The 17691-nt window shown below is 43.3% G+C and overlaps 1 protein-coding gene and 3 non-coding genes across 6 annotated transcripts; 3 read left to right on the forward strand and 1 right to left on the reverse strand.

Moving 5' to 3' along the window:
* Positions 1 to 5681: 5681 nt before the first annotated feature.
* Positions 5682 to 5815, forward strand: LOC121580383. Its single transcript, XR_006003042.1, has one exon. It is a non-coding gene; the product is annotated as a U8 small nucleolar RNA (small nucleolar RNA).
* Positions 5816 to 6245: 430 nt separating this feature from the next.
* On the forward strand, positions 6246 to 6327 carry trnas-gcu. Its single transcript has one exon. It is a non-coding gene; the product is annotated as a tRNA-Ser (tRNA).
* A 371-nt stretch (positions 6328 to 6698) lies between these two features.
* On the forward strand, positions 6699 to 6772 carry trnat-agu. The gene has a single exon. It is a non-coding gene; the product is annotated as a tRNA-Thr (tRNA).
* A 3864-nt stretch (positions 6773 to 10636) lies between these two features.
* On the reverse strand, positions 10637 to 17275 carry LOC121579464 (WAS/WASL-interacting protein family member 3-like). 3 transcript variants are annotated; one of them, XM_041894066.2, is made up of 6 exons: positions 17192 to 17275; positions 16201 to 16319; positions 12330 to 12387; positions 12078 to 12110; positions 11747 to 11898; positions 10637 to 11557 (listed from the first exon to the last, which is right to left on the reverse strand). In XM_041894066.2, the coding sequence occupies exons 3-6, from the start codon at positions 12376 to 12378 to the stop codon at positions 10841 to 10843; spliced, it is 951 nt and encodes a 316-aa protein (XP_041750000.2). In that variant the 5' UTR covers positions 12379 to 12387; positions 16201 to 16319; positions 17192 to 17275; the 3' UTR covers positions 10637 to 10840. The 3 variants fall into 3 exon arrangements, with proteins under 3 accessions (XP_041750000.2, XP_041749999.2, XP_041749998.2); XM_041894065.2 differs by lacking the exons at positions 16201 to 16319; positions 17192 to 17275 and adding an exon at positions 12957 to 13441; XM_041894064.2 differs by lacking the exons at positions 16201 to 16319; positions 17192 to 17275 and adding an exon at positions 12961 to 13440.
* Positions 17276 to 17691: the final 416 nt, after the last annotated feature.

The following is a 17691-nucleotide window of genomic DNA, read 5'->3' on the forward strand; positions in this document are numbered from 1 at the left end:
GAATGGTTTGGTGATAAAACCTACAGCATGCATTCCATAGAATTAGTTGGTGTTTGTGTAATGTAAAATACCAGGGAGAGATGGCTCGGGTATGGATAATGATGAGAGGAACCTTGTCTTGGGGGCCAAACCTTGTCTTGGGGGCCAAAGAACAGTCTTCATAGCAAATGCTATCTGGCTGGGGGATACTCCTTTCTCATATATCAAGTCTCACCTTTTGACTCATTCCACACATCTGCTGTTTGTCATGTAGACAGAGGGTGTATCGTGCTCTAAAAGATATTTGTATTTTTGTATGTCAGAGCTCTCTCGGCCCAACACTCAAGAGTGTTGGGTCGACCAGCCTCACTTACTACCTTATTAATAAGTTTTAAATAAAGTAATATCCTGATTGGTGATTGACGTTGTCTCTCCTCATTATTGATTAGAATTTCCACTACAATTGTCGACTTGATTCATGACGGCTTGTCTAGCTAAGATTTTGAAAGTATGATGTTGACATGATCAGACCAATCAAACCTACAGTAGATATAACATTTTTTTTACATTTTTAGTCATTTAGCAGACGCTCTTATCCAGAGCGACTTACAGTTAGTGATTACATTTTTTTTTTTTATACTGGCCCCCCGTGGGAATCGAACCCACAACCCTGGCGTTGCAAACACCATGCTCTATCAACTGAGCTATATCCCTGCCGGCCATTCCCTCCCCTACCCTGGACGACTTGTGCGCTGCCCATGAGTCTCCCGGTCGCGGCCGGCTGCGACAGAGCCTGGATTCGAACCAGAATCTCTAGTGGCACAGTTAGCACTGCGATGCAGTGCCTTAGACCACTGCGCCACTGACGTCATTTTATCTGTGGCCAATGACCTTGAGCATTCTTGGATGGGCACTTCTAATGTAAATATATGGCAGCACCCAAGGGGCTTGAATTTTCGAGCTCTCCCTGTAGATTTTGCGGTGACGTAGTGTCCCCATGAGTGACAAAACACTGAGCCAATCACGGAACAACTAGAGAACATTGCATTTTGGAGCTGCCTTACTCAAGAAAGCAAAAAAGAGACCATGTTTGTATGCAGCTTTATTAACTCAAATTTTTTAAATGACATTGTTTGCAAACTGATATGTGACACGTATTAATGACAAAATAACATGCGAAACAGGCAAAGAATTACAATATATACAGTACAAGTCAAATGTTTGGACACACCTACTCATTCAAGGGTTTTTCTTTATTTTTACTACATTGTAGAATAATAGTGAAGACATCAAAACTATGAAATAACACATATGGAATCATGTAGTAACCAAAAAAAGTGTTAAACAAATCCAAATATATTTGCGATTTGAGATTCTTCAAAGTAGCCACCCTTTGTCTTGATGACAGCTTTGCACACATTCTCTCAACCAGCTTCACCTGGAATGCTTTTCCAACAGTCTTGAAGGAGTTCCCACATATGCTGAGCACATGTTGGCTGCCTTTCCTTCACTCTGTCGTCCTACTCATCCCAAACCATCTCAAGCGTTCTCTAGACTGTGTGCTTAGGGTCATTGTCCTGTTGGAAGGCAAACCTTCACCCTAGTTTGAGGTCCTGAGCGCTCTGTCGCAGGTTTTCATCAAGGATCTCTCTGTACTTTTCTCCGTTCATCTTTCCCTCTATCCTGATAGTCTCCCAGTCCATGCTGCTGAAAAACATCCCCACAGCATGATGCTGCCACCACCATGCTTCACCGTAGGGATGGTGCCAGGTTTCTTCCAGACGTGACGCTTGGCATTCAGGCCAAAGAGTTCAATCTTGGTTTCATCAGACCAGAGAATCTTGTTTCTCATGGTCTGAGAGTCCTTTAGGTGCCTTTTGGCAAACTCCAAGCGGGCTGTCATGTGCTTTTTACTGAGGAGTGTCTTCCATCTGGCCACTCTACCATAAAGGCCTGATTGGTGGAGTGCTGCAGAGATGGTTGTCCTTCTGGAAGGTTCTCCCATTTCCACTTAGGAACTCTGGAGCTCTGTCAGAGTGACCGTCGGGTTCTTGGTCACCTCCCTGACCAAGGCCATTCTCCTCCGATTGCTCAGTTTGGCCAGGCGGCCAGCTCTAGGAAGAGTCATGGTGGTTTCAAACTTCTTCCATTTAAGAATGATTGAGGCCACTGTGTTCTTGGGGAACTTAAATGCTGCAGACATGTTTTAGTACCCTTCCCCAGATCTGTGCCTTGACACAATTCTGTCTCGGAGCTCTACGGACAATTCCTTCGACCTCATGGCTTGGTTTTTGCTCTGACCTGCACTGTCAACTGTGGGACCTTATATAGATAGGTGTGTGCCTTTCCAAATCATGTCCCCACTTGCCCTGAATGACTGGTCGCCACTGATTTGAGGATATTAATTAATTAAGGGGTTTTATGGTATTTATATAACATTTCGCGTAGAATAACTATTTTTGAGAGAATACATACCAATACAGTACTATTGTAGCGGGTGATTTTGGACAGAGTGAGGCACAGGAGGGTAAATCACAGAATACAATGGTTTATTCGGCAATACAGTGGTACGAAGCAATGTGTAAAACACTACAGTGCGGTATAACGGTGCACTGGAGAAAACAAGGCACACGGGTCAATATCCCGGCGATACAAAATACAATATAGCTCCATTGAGCTATAGTAACCTCCACAATAAACAATCACACACAAAGACATGGGGGCATAGGGAATACTAATAAAGGTACTGATGAGGGGATATGAACCAGGTGTGTGTAATAAACAAGACAAAACAAATGGAATGATGAGATGAGGAGCAGCAGTGGCTAGAAGGCCGGTGACAACGAACGCCGAAGCCTGCCCGAACAAGGAGAGGAGGCAGTTTCGGAGGAAGTCGTGACAGTACCCCCACCTTGACGCACAGCTCCAGTAGCGCGCCAACAACAACCAGGAGGACATGGAGCAAGGCGAGCCGGATGCCGACGGTGGAAATCCTGCAACAGGGATGGATCGAGGACATCCCTCACCGGGACCCAGCACCACTCCTCCGGACCGTACCCCTCCCACTCCACAAGGTACTGAAGGCCCCCCACCCAATGCCTTGAATCCAGGATGGAATGGACGGAGTACGCCGGGGCCCCCTCGATGTCCAGAGGGGGCGGAGGGACCTCCCGCACCTCAGACTGCTGGAGCGGACCAGCCACCACCGGCCTGAGGAGAGACACGTGAAACAAGGGGTTAATACGGTAATCAGGAGGGAGTAGTAACCTATACGTAACCTTGTTTACTCTCCTCAGGACTTTGAGCGACCCCACAAACCGCGGGCTCAGCTTCCGGCAGGGCAGGCGGAGGGGCAGATTCCGGGTCGAGAGCCAGACCCGATCACCCGGTACAAAGATCTGGGCCTCACTGCAGTGGCGGTCAGCGTTGGCCTTCTGGCGATGCACGGCCCGCTGGAGGTGGACGTGGACAGCGTTCCATGTCTCCTCCGCGCACCGAAACCAGTCATCCACCGCAGGAGCTTCGGTCTGGCTCTGATGCCACGGTGCCAGGACCGGCTGATAACCTAAAACACATTGAAATGGAGATAGGTTAGTGGAGGAGTAGGGGAGAGAGTTCTGGGCATATTCAGCAAGAACACCAACCACTCCCCCGGCCGGTCCTGGCAGTAGGACCGCAGGAACCTACCCACATCCTAATTCACCCATTCCTCCTGCCCATTAGACTCGGGGTGAAACCCAGAGGTCAGGCTGACCGAGACCCCCAGACGTTCCATGAACGCCTTCCAGACCCTGGATGTACACTGGGGACCCCGGTCAGACACTATGTCCTCTGGCACCCCGTAGTGCCGGAAGACGTGAGTAAACAGGGCTTCCGCAGTCTGCAGGGCCGTGGGGAGACCGGGCAGAGAAAGTAGGCGGCAGACTTTAGAAAAGCGGTCCACAACGACCAGGATGGTGGTGTTACCCTGAGAGAGGGGAAGATCAGTGACATGGGGGCAGAGGGAATACTTATACAGGTACTGATGAGGGGATATGAACCAGGTGTGTGTAATAAACAAGACAAAACAAATGGAATGATGAGATGAGGAGCGGCAGTGGCTAGAAGGCCGGTGACGACGAACGCCGAAGCATGCCCGAACAAGGAGAGGAGGCAGCTTCGGAGGAAGTCGTGACAACTAATTGTCCATTCAGAGGGTAGCTGATTTCTGTATGACAGTTCTACCAAGTATTCATACCACTGACAGACTTTTATGAGCTCTTTGGACTGCAACAAAGCATACATCTGAAGTTATTTTGATTTTTGTACACGTCATACCAATATATAACCAGTTATGGCCATAGACGAGTACATGGTGCTCCATCTCTGCAAGTGATCTATCAGTTCAGCATCACTCCAACCGGTCCCCCTCCACCCTCTGAGGATATGTCTTACTTAATATTATGTCTCCAAAGAAACCTGCATTCTAATAAATAATAAAAAATGTATTTGCCCTAGAATAACTACTTTTCGGAGAATACACACCAATACAGGTCTCTGCGTAGATTCAAAGTGTATCTTTTTTTGGCTGGTGTGAAAATGAAACCCAAAGGACTTGAATGTTTAAAAAATCCATATTGATACAGAAACACCAAACAATAATTTAGATTTATTAAGAACAAGTTGATTGACAAAGTCATGACATTTTTCAAAAATTGAATAAACCACTTTTGGGCTATGAACAAAAATATGTATTTGGGGTCAAAATGACTCCAGTAGGTAGTATGAGGGTTAACTCTGGTTGTCATAAGATATAAATTCTGTTGAAAAGATTATTGCAATGACTTAACTCTGGCTAGATAAAACATTAAACAGTGATGGGGCGTCATATCCTGCAAACTGTAGGATAGTGGCGAATGAAATGGTGTTCCATTACATTGGATAGAAAGTGATAATAGGCTAGGACCAGATGACTTGAAACAATGAGGCAATAATTTAATGATGTAACTATAATGAATCAGTAAATTCATATTGAAATCAATTGGGTCAGCATGGGTTAGCCTACCTACTACAGTCCTGCTGCTGAAAGGGTTTTCTGAGTGTGTTTCTTTCTGTCACGGTCTCAATAATAAGCAAGTGCAAATGCAATGTTTATGGGAGCAGCACAGTCTTGTAAGTTGTTTGGTGTGGTGATGTCGTTTTACTTTTCTGCCGCGGGGAGCAGCAGCCACTCGCTTTTTGAAGGCAGCAGAGAACCTTTGCTAGCACGAGTGCGGTATAAGGAATGGAGTAGCGGTCTCGCTACTTTATTTCCGACCGTTCTCTTTTGTATTTATTCAGCGAAATAATACAGAACATTTGGACGAAGTTCATCACAAAACATTTGCTTGTAGAAATAGGTTGTTGTGATTAAGATGATAGTACAAATGTGCCACTTTAAAAGCAAATAAACCAACCAGAGTATGCACCAATGGGAAGGCTGGTGGGGCTGAGGTTATGCTAATATTCGCCGCAAAGCATTCTCAAATAAGCTGAAGACACTGACTTTCCATGACATGTACGTAAATGTAACGACAGGGATACAAAATATACATTTTTCAGATAGGGTTGACATGGAATTACGGTTTGAAATGTATGAGCATCGGCTCAAATGTAATCCTGTATCCATGACCTAAAATGAGTTGCCACGCATACTTGTACATTGCTGCCATTGAATGTTAGTATCGTCAGTGAGGTACATCCTTACCTGTTATTTCAGTAATGAAGTATCAGAACATGATGAATGGAATTTCATGAGAAATGATTATTCTCACCTGGTCCTCGGAGAAACGCAACACTCCGAGGATCCCATTCTGATTAGCTGACGATAAAAGAATCATGTTAAAATAAAACTGAAATTCGGTGCGCTTGCCACAGTCTTCCGATTTCTGATCAACAAGTCTTCCACCCACGCACACCTTCAAAATACTGCGTCCATTGTGATACTGTATACTTGAGACTTAACCTCTAATGAGAATTGGGAAATATAGTTGAAAACTAAAATTTGTTGGGAATAATTATTTTTGTTCATGAGTGTTTTAAACAATATGGAACTGGAACAGAGGTTACACATACGACGAGGTGGCCGAGTGGTTAAAATACTGCGTCCAATGTGATACTGTATACTTGAGACTTAACCTCTAATGAGAATTGGGAAATATAGTTGAAAACTAAAATTTGTTGGGAATAATTATTTTTGTTCATGAGTGTTTTAAACAATATGGAACTGGAACAGATGTTACACATACGACGAGGTGGCCGAGTGGTTAAGGCGATGGACTGCTAATCCATTGTGCTCTGCACGCGTGGGTTCGAATCCCATCCTCGTCGTGGGAAGAGATTTTGTCCTCGATGGAAGATTTGTAAATGGAGTTCTCTGCTAAGATCAATATGGTTGGTAATGTTACGTATAGCTGGAATTCTACTCGAGTATTTAGGAAGATGTGTTGGAAACAATATCTGGATGCGGAGCTGTATAGTGAAATGTAATTAAATGTAGGCCTATTCACAAAGATACCACCATGCTTGCAAATACTGTAGAAATTAGTTACATTTTCTATATTTGACTAGTTTACAGACTAAATTATTTCGTCACCTTTAAATTAGCGTGCTATTAATTACTACAGTCAGAATCATTTTCGCAGTTAATGCACTGACTGGACAACCTACAAAAAAAACACTTCGCCCTACGAACTGCAGGCGGTGCCGTGGCTTAGATGGTTAAAGCGCCTGTCTAGTAAACAGGAGATCCTGAGTTCGAATCTCAGCGGTGCCTTTTACCTCTATTCACTTGATCATAAATACATTATAAAAGGTGTATGAAGTATCAGTCACTAATTAATTTAACAGAAATGCAAATGTTGGGTACAGTTATTCATATATTAGGTGCTTTGCAGTTCAACCGTCTATATATCTAATTTTTTTTTCCTGTCAAATACTCTAGCTACATTACTGTCGCTGTTAAATATTTTATACCACCATGTTTACTTGTCTGGCTACCAAAACATATTGCGTCGGCCAAACACTACGCCACCGCGATAGACGATTGGGGGCACACTGGGCTTGTTTGAGTTGTACGGCGAAGCAACCGACTGTAGACGAAAGTCGAGGAGTGAAGTCCGAGGAGGTGCATCTGCAAAAACCCTAATGATTGGTTGACAATAGAGGCTCCCACAATGCAGGCAAAGGCTGCAGGATGAAGTTCGATCGAGTACAGGCTTAAAGCTGCAATAGTCACTTTTTGGGCGACCTGGACAAATTCACACACAAATGTGGGTTATAAATCTGTCATTCTCATTGAAAGCAAGTCTAAGAAGATCTGGCCCATGTGTGCTATTTCTAAGCTTCCCGTTCTTAAGTTTGTTTTTGCATCTTACTTTCGGTTTTGTACACCAGCTTTAAAGAGCTGAACACAATATTTTTGGTTATGGAAAATATATTTCACAGTGGTTTAGATAGTACAATGATTCGCTACACTACACTTGCTTGTTTTGTCACATAAACTGAAATTAGGCAAACTATTAGAATTTTAGCAACCAGGAAATAGCAGCGCGATTTCGGCATAGTGCATCTTTAACTGAATGACAACGGATAGTTTGGGGTAGGCTGGGCAGCTGGCATCGACTGTTTCTCCTGATGTTAGTTTCTTCTCAGCAATGACTCTGGATGATGTTTTTTCTGAGGTCTTGGCTGATTTCTTTTGATTTTCCCATGATGTCAAGCAAAGAGGCACTGAATTTGAAGGTAGGTCTTGAAATACATCCACAGGTACACCTCCAATTGACTCAAATTATGTCAATTAGCCTATCAGAAGCTTCTAAAGCCATGACCTCATTTTCTGGAATTTTCCAAGCTGTTTAAAGGCACAGTCAATTTAGTGTAAGTAAACTTCTGACCCACTGGAATTGTGATACAGTGAATTATAAGTGAAATAATCTGTCTGTAAACAATTGTTGGAAAAATTACTTGTGTCATGCACAAAGTAGATGTCCTAACCGACTTGCCAAAACTACAGTTTGTTAACAAGAATATTGTGGCGTGTTGAAAAACGAGTTTTAATGACTCCAACCTAAGTGTATGTAAACTTTCGACTTCAACTGTATGCAGCGAACATAGAACAGCGGAAGAATTCTGTTTGGAGTCGTCAGGCGACATATTTACATGATACTACAACAGTTGATTAAGTGAACATTTGATCATAGGATCACGCGAGAATTGCTATTAAAACTCAAATGGCAGCAGTGGGATTCGAACCCAAACCTCCAGAGAGACTGGAGCCTTAATCAAGCGCCTTAGACTGCTCAGAGGTGAAAAGTAAAAAATAAAAATAAAAGCTATGCACAGCAAGCGACTTAATAAGAACATAACTGTTTTGCTTCTTTGCCCGTAGACCATTATACATACTAACATATTATGTCGACATACTCACACACTATGTTGTCCTGCCAATTACCCAGTCATAATACTCTAGCATAGTGTGTTGTTACAGTATCCAAACCTTAGAAAATGCGAAAACTACACATTTACTAAACATTCCAGTCTATTTTCCTAACACTGTCTGGAGAACTCGTTTCATTTTCTGTTTCTCACCACTGGAGACCGCCCTTTGGCCACAAACAATCTAAAATTTGACTATATACAGTGCATTCGGAAAGTATTCAGACCCCTTCACTTTTTCCAAATTTTGTTACGTTACAGCCATATTCTAAAATTGATGACAATTTTTTTCCATCAATCTACACACAATACCCCATAATGACAAAACAAAAACAGGTTTAGGAATGTTTGCAAATGTATTAAAAATAAAAAACAGAAATACCTTATTTACATAAGTATTCAGACCCTTTGCTATGAGACTCGAAATTGAGCTCTGGTTTATCCTGTTTCCATTGATCATCCTTGAGTTGTTTCTACAACTTGATTGGAGTCCACCTGTGGTAAATTCAATTGATTGGACATGATTTGGAAAGGCACACACCTGTCTATATAAGGTCCCACAGTTGACAGTGCATGTCAAAGCAAAAACCAAGCCATGAGGTCGGAGGAATTGTCCGTAGAGAGCGCTGAGACAGGATTGTGCCGAGGCACAGATCTGGGGAAGGGTACCGTAAAATTTCTACAGCATTGAAGGTCCCCAAGAACACAGTGGCCTCCATCATTCTTAAATGGAAGAAGTTTGGAACCACCAACTCTTCATAGAGCTGGCCGGCCGGCCAAACTGAGCAATCGGGGGAGAAGGGCCTTGGTCAGGAAGGTGGGCCTTGGTCAGGGAGGTGACCAAGAAGCCTCAGTAAAAGGCAAATGACAGCCCGCTTAGAGTTTGCCAAAATGCACCTTAAGGACTCTGACCATGAGAAACAAGATTCTCTGGTCTGATGAAACCAAGATTGAACTCTTTGGCCTGAATGCCAAGCGTCAAGTCTGGAGGAAAGCAGGCACTGATCATCACCTGGCCAAATCCCTACGGTGAAGTATGGTGGTGGCAGCATCATGCTGTGGGGATGTTTTTCAGCGGCAGGGACTGGGAGACTAGTCAGGATCGAGGGAAAGATGAACAGAGCAAAGTACAGAGAGATCTTTCATGAAAACCTGTGTCAGAGCGCTCAGGACCTCAGACTGGGGCGAAGGTTCACCTTCCAACAAGACAACAACCCTAAGCACACAGCCAAGACAACGCAGGAGTGGCTTCGGGACAAGTCTCTGAATGTCCTTGAGTGGCCCAGCCAGAGCCCAGACTTGAACCTAATTGAACATCTCTGGAGAGACCTGAAAATAGCTGTGCAGCGACGCTCCCCATCCAACCTGACAGAGCTTGAGAGGATCTGCAGAGAAGAATGGGAGAAACTCCACAAATACAGGTGTGCCAAGCTTGTAGCGTCATACCCAAGAGGACTCGAGGCTGTAATCGCTGCCAAAGGTGCTTCAACAAAGTACTGAGTAAAGGGTCTGAATACTTATGTAAATGTGATATTTCAGATGTATATTTTTTATACATTTGCTGTAAATAAAAAGCTGTTTTTGCTTTTTCATTATGGGGTATTGTGTGTAGATTGATGAGGGGGGAAAAACTATTTCATCCATTTTAGAATAAGGCTGTAACATAACAAAATGTGGAAAAAGTGAAGGGGTCTGAATACTTTCCGAATGCACTGTATACACTGGAGTGTACAAAACATCAGGAACACCTGCACTTTCCATGACAGACTGACCACGTTAATCCAGGTGAAAGCTATGATCCCTTATGATCCCATGTCTATTGTTAAATCCACTTCAATCAGTGTAGATGAAGGGGAGGAGACATGTTAAAGAAGGATTTTTAAGCCTTGAGACAGCTGAGACATGGATTGTGTATGTGTTCCATTCAGAGGGTGAATGGACAAGACAAAATATTTGAGTGCCTTTGAATGCGGTATGGTAGTAGGTGCCAGGTGCACCGGTTTGAGTGTATCAAGAACTGCAACGCTGCTGAGTTTTTCACGCTCAACAGTTTCCCATATGTATCAATAATGGTATCAAAGGACATCCAGCCAACATGACACAACTGTGGGAAGCATTAGTCTGTGGATTTCAACACCTTGTAGAGTCCACGCCCCGACTAATTTCCTAATGTTAAGGAAAATAACCGGCACACATACACACGTTGAATACAAGATTTTATAAGACTTGTCTCTAAAACTGAACCCATATCCTCTGATGGAAGTGAAAAAGTGTCATACTTGGGGGAAAATTGTGTACAATTGGGTTTTTAATGGTTTTGTTCACAGTTCTACCTGTATTTGTTTACTGACCTGTTGTAAAGTAGCACTACTGTGTTTTATTTGTACGTAGTTTTTTGTGTAACCGTCTACTGGGGGTCAGGGGCTTGGTCAGAATAGCGGTAAGGGTCAAAGAGGTGACGCTGGTAATCATAGGGGTCAAAAGGTGATACAGTCTCCTCAGCAACAACTTCTTCCTTCACCACCTCCTCCTTCTCCCCCACAACAGCGGGGAGAGTAGGGGGTGGTGGTGGTGGCTCAGTCGCCTGGACAGGGCGAGGTGGGTGATCGATCAGGCAGTCAGGGTCCCAGTAAGGGTCACAGTCATACGCCATCCCTTTAATGACGATGGGAGTAGGAGGAGGAGGTTGGAGAGACTTCTTAGGAGGGGGTGGAGGTGGGGGAGGTACTTCAACAGCTGGCTCCAGAGGTGCTGCAGGAGCTGGCTCCATAGGTGCGGCAGCAATGACCACCTTGCCAATTTGGGGTTTGCAGGCAGGGTTGTAGCGTGGGTCACAGAGGACCGGGATGGCCCCTGCAGGCAGGTAGACGATGTGAGCTTTACAGAGGGGGTCTTTGGGGTTACACAGATACAGGACGTCAGCCTTAGTAAGAGAAAGTGGTGCTAGGGTAGTAGGAGGGGGCTGAGTGGTAGGAGGCAGTGTGGTGGTAGTAGGAGCTGCGGTGGTGGGTGGTGGGGTTATCACACCCAGGGCATTCTGGTAGCTTGAGGCGTCTGGGCCATAGACCTGCTCCAGGTGACGCATCTGCTGATACAGTATCCTGATCCTGTCAATCTCATACAGCTGCGAGGAATAGAGAGAGATCCACACAGGGTTTGAGAATGAGAGAGGGAGGGAAAGACAAAATAAGTGATCAGGTGGGTTGAGGAATGTGCAGATGACAAGAACCTGTAGTAAATCCTGTTTAACATTCATTCTAATGACGCAAAAATCAGCTTTAAGTGTCTCTCATGATATGATCCCTTTACTCACTCCTTCAATATGGCCTATGCTGTTGTAGAATTTGTAGTAGGACTGGAAATCAGGCGTGCCGCGGTGCCACTTGGGGTCGACGTTCCGTTTGGGGCGTGACTGAGACAGGAAGCCATGAGCCTTGGCGGAGTCGATGCTGACCTCCCCCACAGCTGCATTTAATGACAGGAATCATGGTGGGAGAGAGGGGGATGGGGACAACACATTTAGGCAAAATAATAATAAAAAAAATTCTCACGTGCCAACACTCTCTCGCACACACGTCAAACATAAATCAAACAGTAGGCTACACAATCAAACAAGCACGTGCCGTTGTTGTATTTTCTTTTACCTCTAGCCTTCAGAGGTGTAGCATCCAGCAAACCTGCAGAGAGGGATAAGGTGTCGAGAATACAAACAGGGTCAGAGGTGTTGAGAAGGGTCTCGCTGCAGAAATATCTGCAGACTCAGAAGTTTCTGAAAAAAGTTATTTCATAAAATCTGTTTGCGTTATCACGTTTGCAATAGAAAGCTATGCCCCCGTTCTATAGGCTATATTTAGTTGCCATCTAGGCATACATGTTAGTTTAGAGTGGAAACGGACCTGGCAGTAGGCAGCATAGTGTCCCCGTCAGGAGAACCTGAGAAATCATCCTTGCCACCTGGATAACACACAAAAAGACACTTGACTGGCGTAGAATACAGTATTAATTCTATTTGCTTCTGCTTTGATCATAGAACACACAAACATAACTTGCTGTTCACTTAGTAGTAGTATTGGCACATTGGATGATAAACTGACTTGTTTCTTTCACATTTGAAACTACATCAAAATATCCTTTACTTTTATCAGACTACACAATATTTCAATTTACCACATGAATCAATTCAATTACCAGTCCATAATAGATTAATTACATTACACATGACCCTAAACTGACAAGTTTCGCCTTGACTGAGCAGCAGTGACATTTTATATAGAATATAAAGATCTTCCCACTTCACTCCAGCAAAGGCTCTGGTGCTCCAACTTATGTCTACAGCATCAATTAACTCATTTAAAATATCCTGTTTTAGGCACACAATCAATCATTGATGCATGCAATCAAACTTATCCTTATACAATAATGATAAATATATTAATTGAATTAACCTAGTCAGGCCTCTTGACCAGCCTAATGCTCAAAGCACATATTATATGAAGCAGATCATTTGCAAATTATATTCTTACTTGCCTGTACTTGTATCGCTCTTCACAGTCCAGTGTCAGTCTGAGACAACTTTACAGTTCATAAATACTGAACTCAATGCCTCTCATAATTTGGGCGCTTTCCATTGGCTATTGACCCCAAATAACTCCACCCTTTGCACCTCTACCATCCTTTTCTTCTTGAGACGTGGAAATGGTTAAAGTGCTCATTAAGCACTATTAGAAGTGTGTACCCGAGGGAATTAACGATAAAAGTGAAACTTCAAATGAAATAGGCTTACAACGCATTGTAAAATCATGACAGCCAGGCACCCGCTGAGGGCAGAAACAGTGCATGGGGCAGTAGGGTCCCTTGATGTTTTGGCCTCACTACAGCTGCATATGATCCTGTTAGAAATACTCTTCAGAAGAGATACATTGTAGGCTCTCTCTTCATTTCATATTACTACCAATATGGTATTGCATGATGAACATCAACTGACACATATACAGAATACTTGAAACTTTTCAACCCCTTTTCAAGTTTTTAAGCTCTGTTGAGACATGTGTTGGACTCCAAGGGGGTAATATTCGCAAAACAGCCCTTTTCTTGACGATACCTGCTTGAACAGCAAAATTAACGCCTTCTCTCAAAACAGCTGGGGTTTTCCGTTTTAACTTCTGTTACTTGGCAAGACAGAAATTAGGTTGGGGTGTAGGGTTGACTTCTGTTTCAAGTTCATATTGCGCTACTTTACTATCACCCTAAGAGAGACAAATACATTGTACCTCTGCGATCTAAGGCAAATACCAGTACCTTGTCATCATGTTCTCTGCAGGGCATTGAGAAAGCACAAAGAGAATCACTACCCTTCATGAACCAGACAGGCGATGTGGCATGGGGGCCGCCTCCTTTAATTCTTCACTTTGAGAACACAGTCACTACTATCTAAAACACCTAAGAGGAACATTAGGCCTATTTGTACACCTACAGAAATGTTAACATCAATGAAAAAGGGGAACTGAGGGGTGGCAATATGACTGTAGGGGCCTTCATCTGGGCTGTAGTCGTGGCATAGAGTCAGAGGCCCCCTGAACGGGCAAGAGCCATACTTTTAAGGAGGCAGAGAGGCGTCTCAGAGAGATGCTTAAACAGGTGTGAGGGGGACAGGGCAGGAATCTGAGAAATGCGCTAAAACAGTGGGGAGACCCTGACAGAAACACACTCACCATAATAAGAATATCCTGTAATGATACAGCAGAGGATTATAAACCACTTTCATAGCCAGCCTGTCCTGACCAGTCTATCCCCACCCCCTTCAAAGACATACATTCCAAGGAAAATGAGCAGTTGTGTTTTGGGGCACACATTATGACAACATATTACACAACTACCATTATATGGCAGACAGTGAAAATGACTAATATTATATCCTTTAGGGGCACTTCATCATAATACTGCTAAAGATATTCTTCCCCAGCCATGCATGACACCTCTCCAATGCTCCACATTAGGGATAAAACACAATGTTCAATAGTATTTGGGGTTTTAGGCTGGGTATCTGTAAAACACTTTATGACAACTGCTGATGTAAAAAGGGCTTTATAAAATAAAATTGATTGATACAGTACAAACAACAATATGGCACGATGTTCAAAATATGTTATTCGTCACTGGCCTTTGCCACAAGTTGGGATGTTGTAGCTAAGAGACTGCTATCCTCCTCAAGACCAAGGGGATTTATTGTCATTTCGAATATTTGATTTGTCGTCAACTTAATAACAAGTACTATTTTGATTTACTAGTCGACACTGAAAGCTGTATTATTACTATTGCATGATTATAAAATACCTTCAAGCTACAGTAGAGTTCACTTCATTCTGTGGCACTTCATTCTGTTATACTACAACAAAACAAAGTCTCAATGCAAGATGGATAGGGTCCAAACAAACACTTTATTTCTGACTTGTTCATCTAAACATACACTTCATGTCACATTTCAAATACCTCTCATGTACTGTTTGTCATGTGATCTTACTATCCTCCACTGTACAATCCTTTACAGAAATATGGTTGACATTCTTGCCCTGCCTGTTCTCTGTGAGTTAACAGGCCTGTTTGTGCTGTCACTTCCCATGTTGCCCCCATCTGATTTGCTCCAGTGGTCGCGCTCTGCCAGTGCTGTCAGACCGAGACAAGTGCAATGCCTCTTAAGATTGCCGGCAATTGCCCAAGACTCCGCCTCTCAACACAAGCTAGTCTTAGTGGCCCCACTTAGAATGTAAAACCACAAGGAAGCATAGCACGTTCCACAACCAGTTGCAATAAATTCCAATAAATTAGAGAAAATGGTGAAACACAAAATGACTCCTGGGCTGTTCAGGGAAAGAGACAAGCTGTGTAACTCAGTCAGACAGCTATCATAGTAGCTAAAGGGCCCGGGCCCTATTTGGGTCAAAGAGGAGACAGCAAAGGTGCAAGTCGATATTAGGTTTATTTGTGTTGACAAGGGGTAGTGAGTCAGGAAGGGTGATCAGTTCCAGTCATAGTCAGTTTTGCATGGGTTTGCACAGCGACTCCGAGGTGCACAGGCTGACTGTTCACCCAGCAAAGCTGACCAGAACCAGCAGCAACGTGGTTGGATGTTTTCAAGGGATCTAAACCTTTATGAATTCACATCAGAGACACAGCATCTGGACTGTGCTTTCATTATAGTGCAAAACCCACACTAGAGATCCCTGGCAATGTTATTTGCAGCAACTGTGACCAAGGAATTCCTACCCTCTGGTGGAAATGGATGAGTGGTGCACCCTGTGAGTCAGGAAGTGCTGGTTTTGCAGTAGGTCTGATTAGTTTATCTACCTGCACAAACAGCACTTTGGACACCAATGGGCAAAAATTGCAAGTTCAGTGGATCCCACCAATTACAGAAACGATGTAATTGTGGAAATAGAATGAAGTGGACTTCTTTTTATCACCAAAATGTTGGATGACCACGTCAGATTTGAGCAGATAGGGCGTCTGCCTTGTGACAGAAGTGCTCACATTGCGGTAGGTAGGGCATAACCATTACCTGCACTGTAAGCACTTTATTACATAGCAGACAAGCTCCCCACAAAGCACCAGCACAGAGCATTCTCAGTAAACCTTGTAAGGCATCTGGGGTCTCAAAACATTAATTAAATGAAATGCAGCGGTATGTAATTAGGGGGTGAAGTGTTCAAAAGATGCAAGCAAAATGTTTATGTATAGAATCTCCATGTTCCCACAGTCCATAACACTCACCCTCAGGCCTTATGAATGGTCAGTTTGACCCAATCCTAGGGAACTGAAACTAGGCATTGAATTGGCAGGTACAGTATGTCCCACGGTCTGAATAGACTGCTCCAGGCCAGTTGCAGGTACTGGGGAAATAATATTGCATGTTAATGTCTGAATAGCAAATCATGAATCCACAATATCAAAGTCCATTAATAATGTAACATTGTAAAACATACGTGTAGCAATGACCATGGCCTAACCTAATGGAGGAACTGGTGTGGGGGGGGGGTTGTAAAAAAACGTTTCACCCACGTGACCTTCCCCTCCCCCCACCTAAAATCCACACGAGGACATCCCTGTAATAGTAAATGTACGCTCTATGCAATGTTATTAGAGCGCCAATCTATTGCAGAATAGTTAGCTGGCTTCGAGTAAATAGGTTTCAGTGCGCAGTCAATTATTCTCCCACACACCGAATGTTAAAGTGCACTTCCAAAATTAGATAAGGCATGAGTCATGACACATTTAGCTATTATGACAAATCAAACAATATAACTAGGTAAATCTGGTGATGCAGTTCAGAGCTAAACAAACTTTGGGCTCGTTGAGATGTTCGTCCTTACAAATGCAGCTAATGAAAGGTAACATTTGTGCCACTTTCTTCAGGGGTCTTTACCCTCCTTACGAAATCTCTTTGTTGCGTAACTAGCTAGCTAGCTAACGTTAGCAAGCTGGCTAGTGGCTACACACCATCCGGTGCTTCCACACCTGATACCGCAAAGTTACTGGCAAGCTCCATAATGCTAATTGCCGAAAGATTTGAGTAATTTACGCAAACAATTTCTGGTTTGATGGTCAAAGCAACATTGATACCAAAATAATCCGAAATATGGGCGCGCATGTCAAAGGCCACCTACAAAGTAAATATACGCGTTTTATGTCTCATGCAACAAAAAAAAGGACAACAAATTCATTAGATTATTCTTCAACTACACTAAAACGCAGACTTTCTCACCGGTTGTGCGACTCACTTCTTATATGTCCAAATTCCAGGTTCTTTATATAACTATTCACACAATTTCACCACTCCACAAACAGCCGCTGTTTTTGTAAACAAAGAAGCACATGGCTTCACAGCCATATATCTTAAGCGAAATACATTTTCCTACGCTCATCAAATAGTACCTGCACTCCATTTGTCATTTATTGGCTTTTCAGACATAAAACAAAATCGTTGCTCTATTGAAACTTCCATCCTATATCAACGAAAGGATACATTTTAATTCGTTTTTAAAAAATGAATGTCTTCAAAATACCGCTTCGATGTTGCAAAACAGGGCGAGGCAAGCCGCGAGTACTCCGCCGACATCCCTGTCAGTGCACACCGGATGGATGGAGCCTGTGACGCATGGGGTCAATATGTTTAGGAACTCTGTGGTACAACACTTCGATGTTACTTTACCTAGTTACAGTATTTGATCATCTTGGGTAAACATTTATCCCTCACAAAATTAG

This window comes from Coregonus clupeaformis, chromosome 13 (assembly GCF_020615455.1).
Source record: "Coregonus clupeaformis isolate EN_2021a chromosome 13, ASM2061545v1, whole genome shotgun sequence".
NCBI lineage: Eukaryota > Metazoa > Chordata > Actinopteri > Salmoniformes > Salmonidae > Coregonus > Coregonus clupeaformis.

Bases quoted from the DNA above. Each gene is read 5' to 3' on its own strand.
- LOC121579464 (XM_041894066.2), bottom strand. From the start codon at position 12,378: ATGATTTCTCAGGTTCTCCTGACGGGGACACTATGCTGCCTACTGCCA. The intron at 12,111-12,329 runs GTCCGTTTCCAC...CCCTCTCTGCAG, and splicing joins ACTATGCTGCCTACTGCCAG to GTTTGCTGGATGCTACACCT. The intron at 11,558-11,746 runs GTGAGTAAAGGG...TATTCCTCGCAG, and splicing joins GCATAGGCCATATTGAAGGA to CTGTATGAGATTGACAGGAT.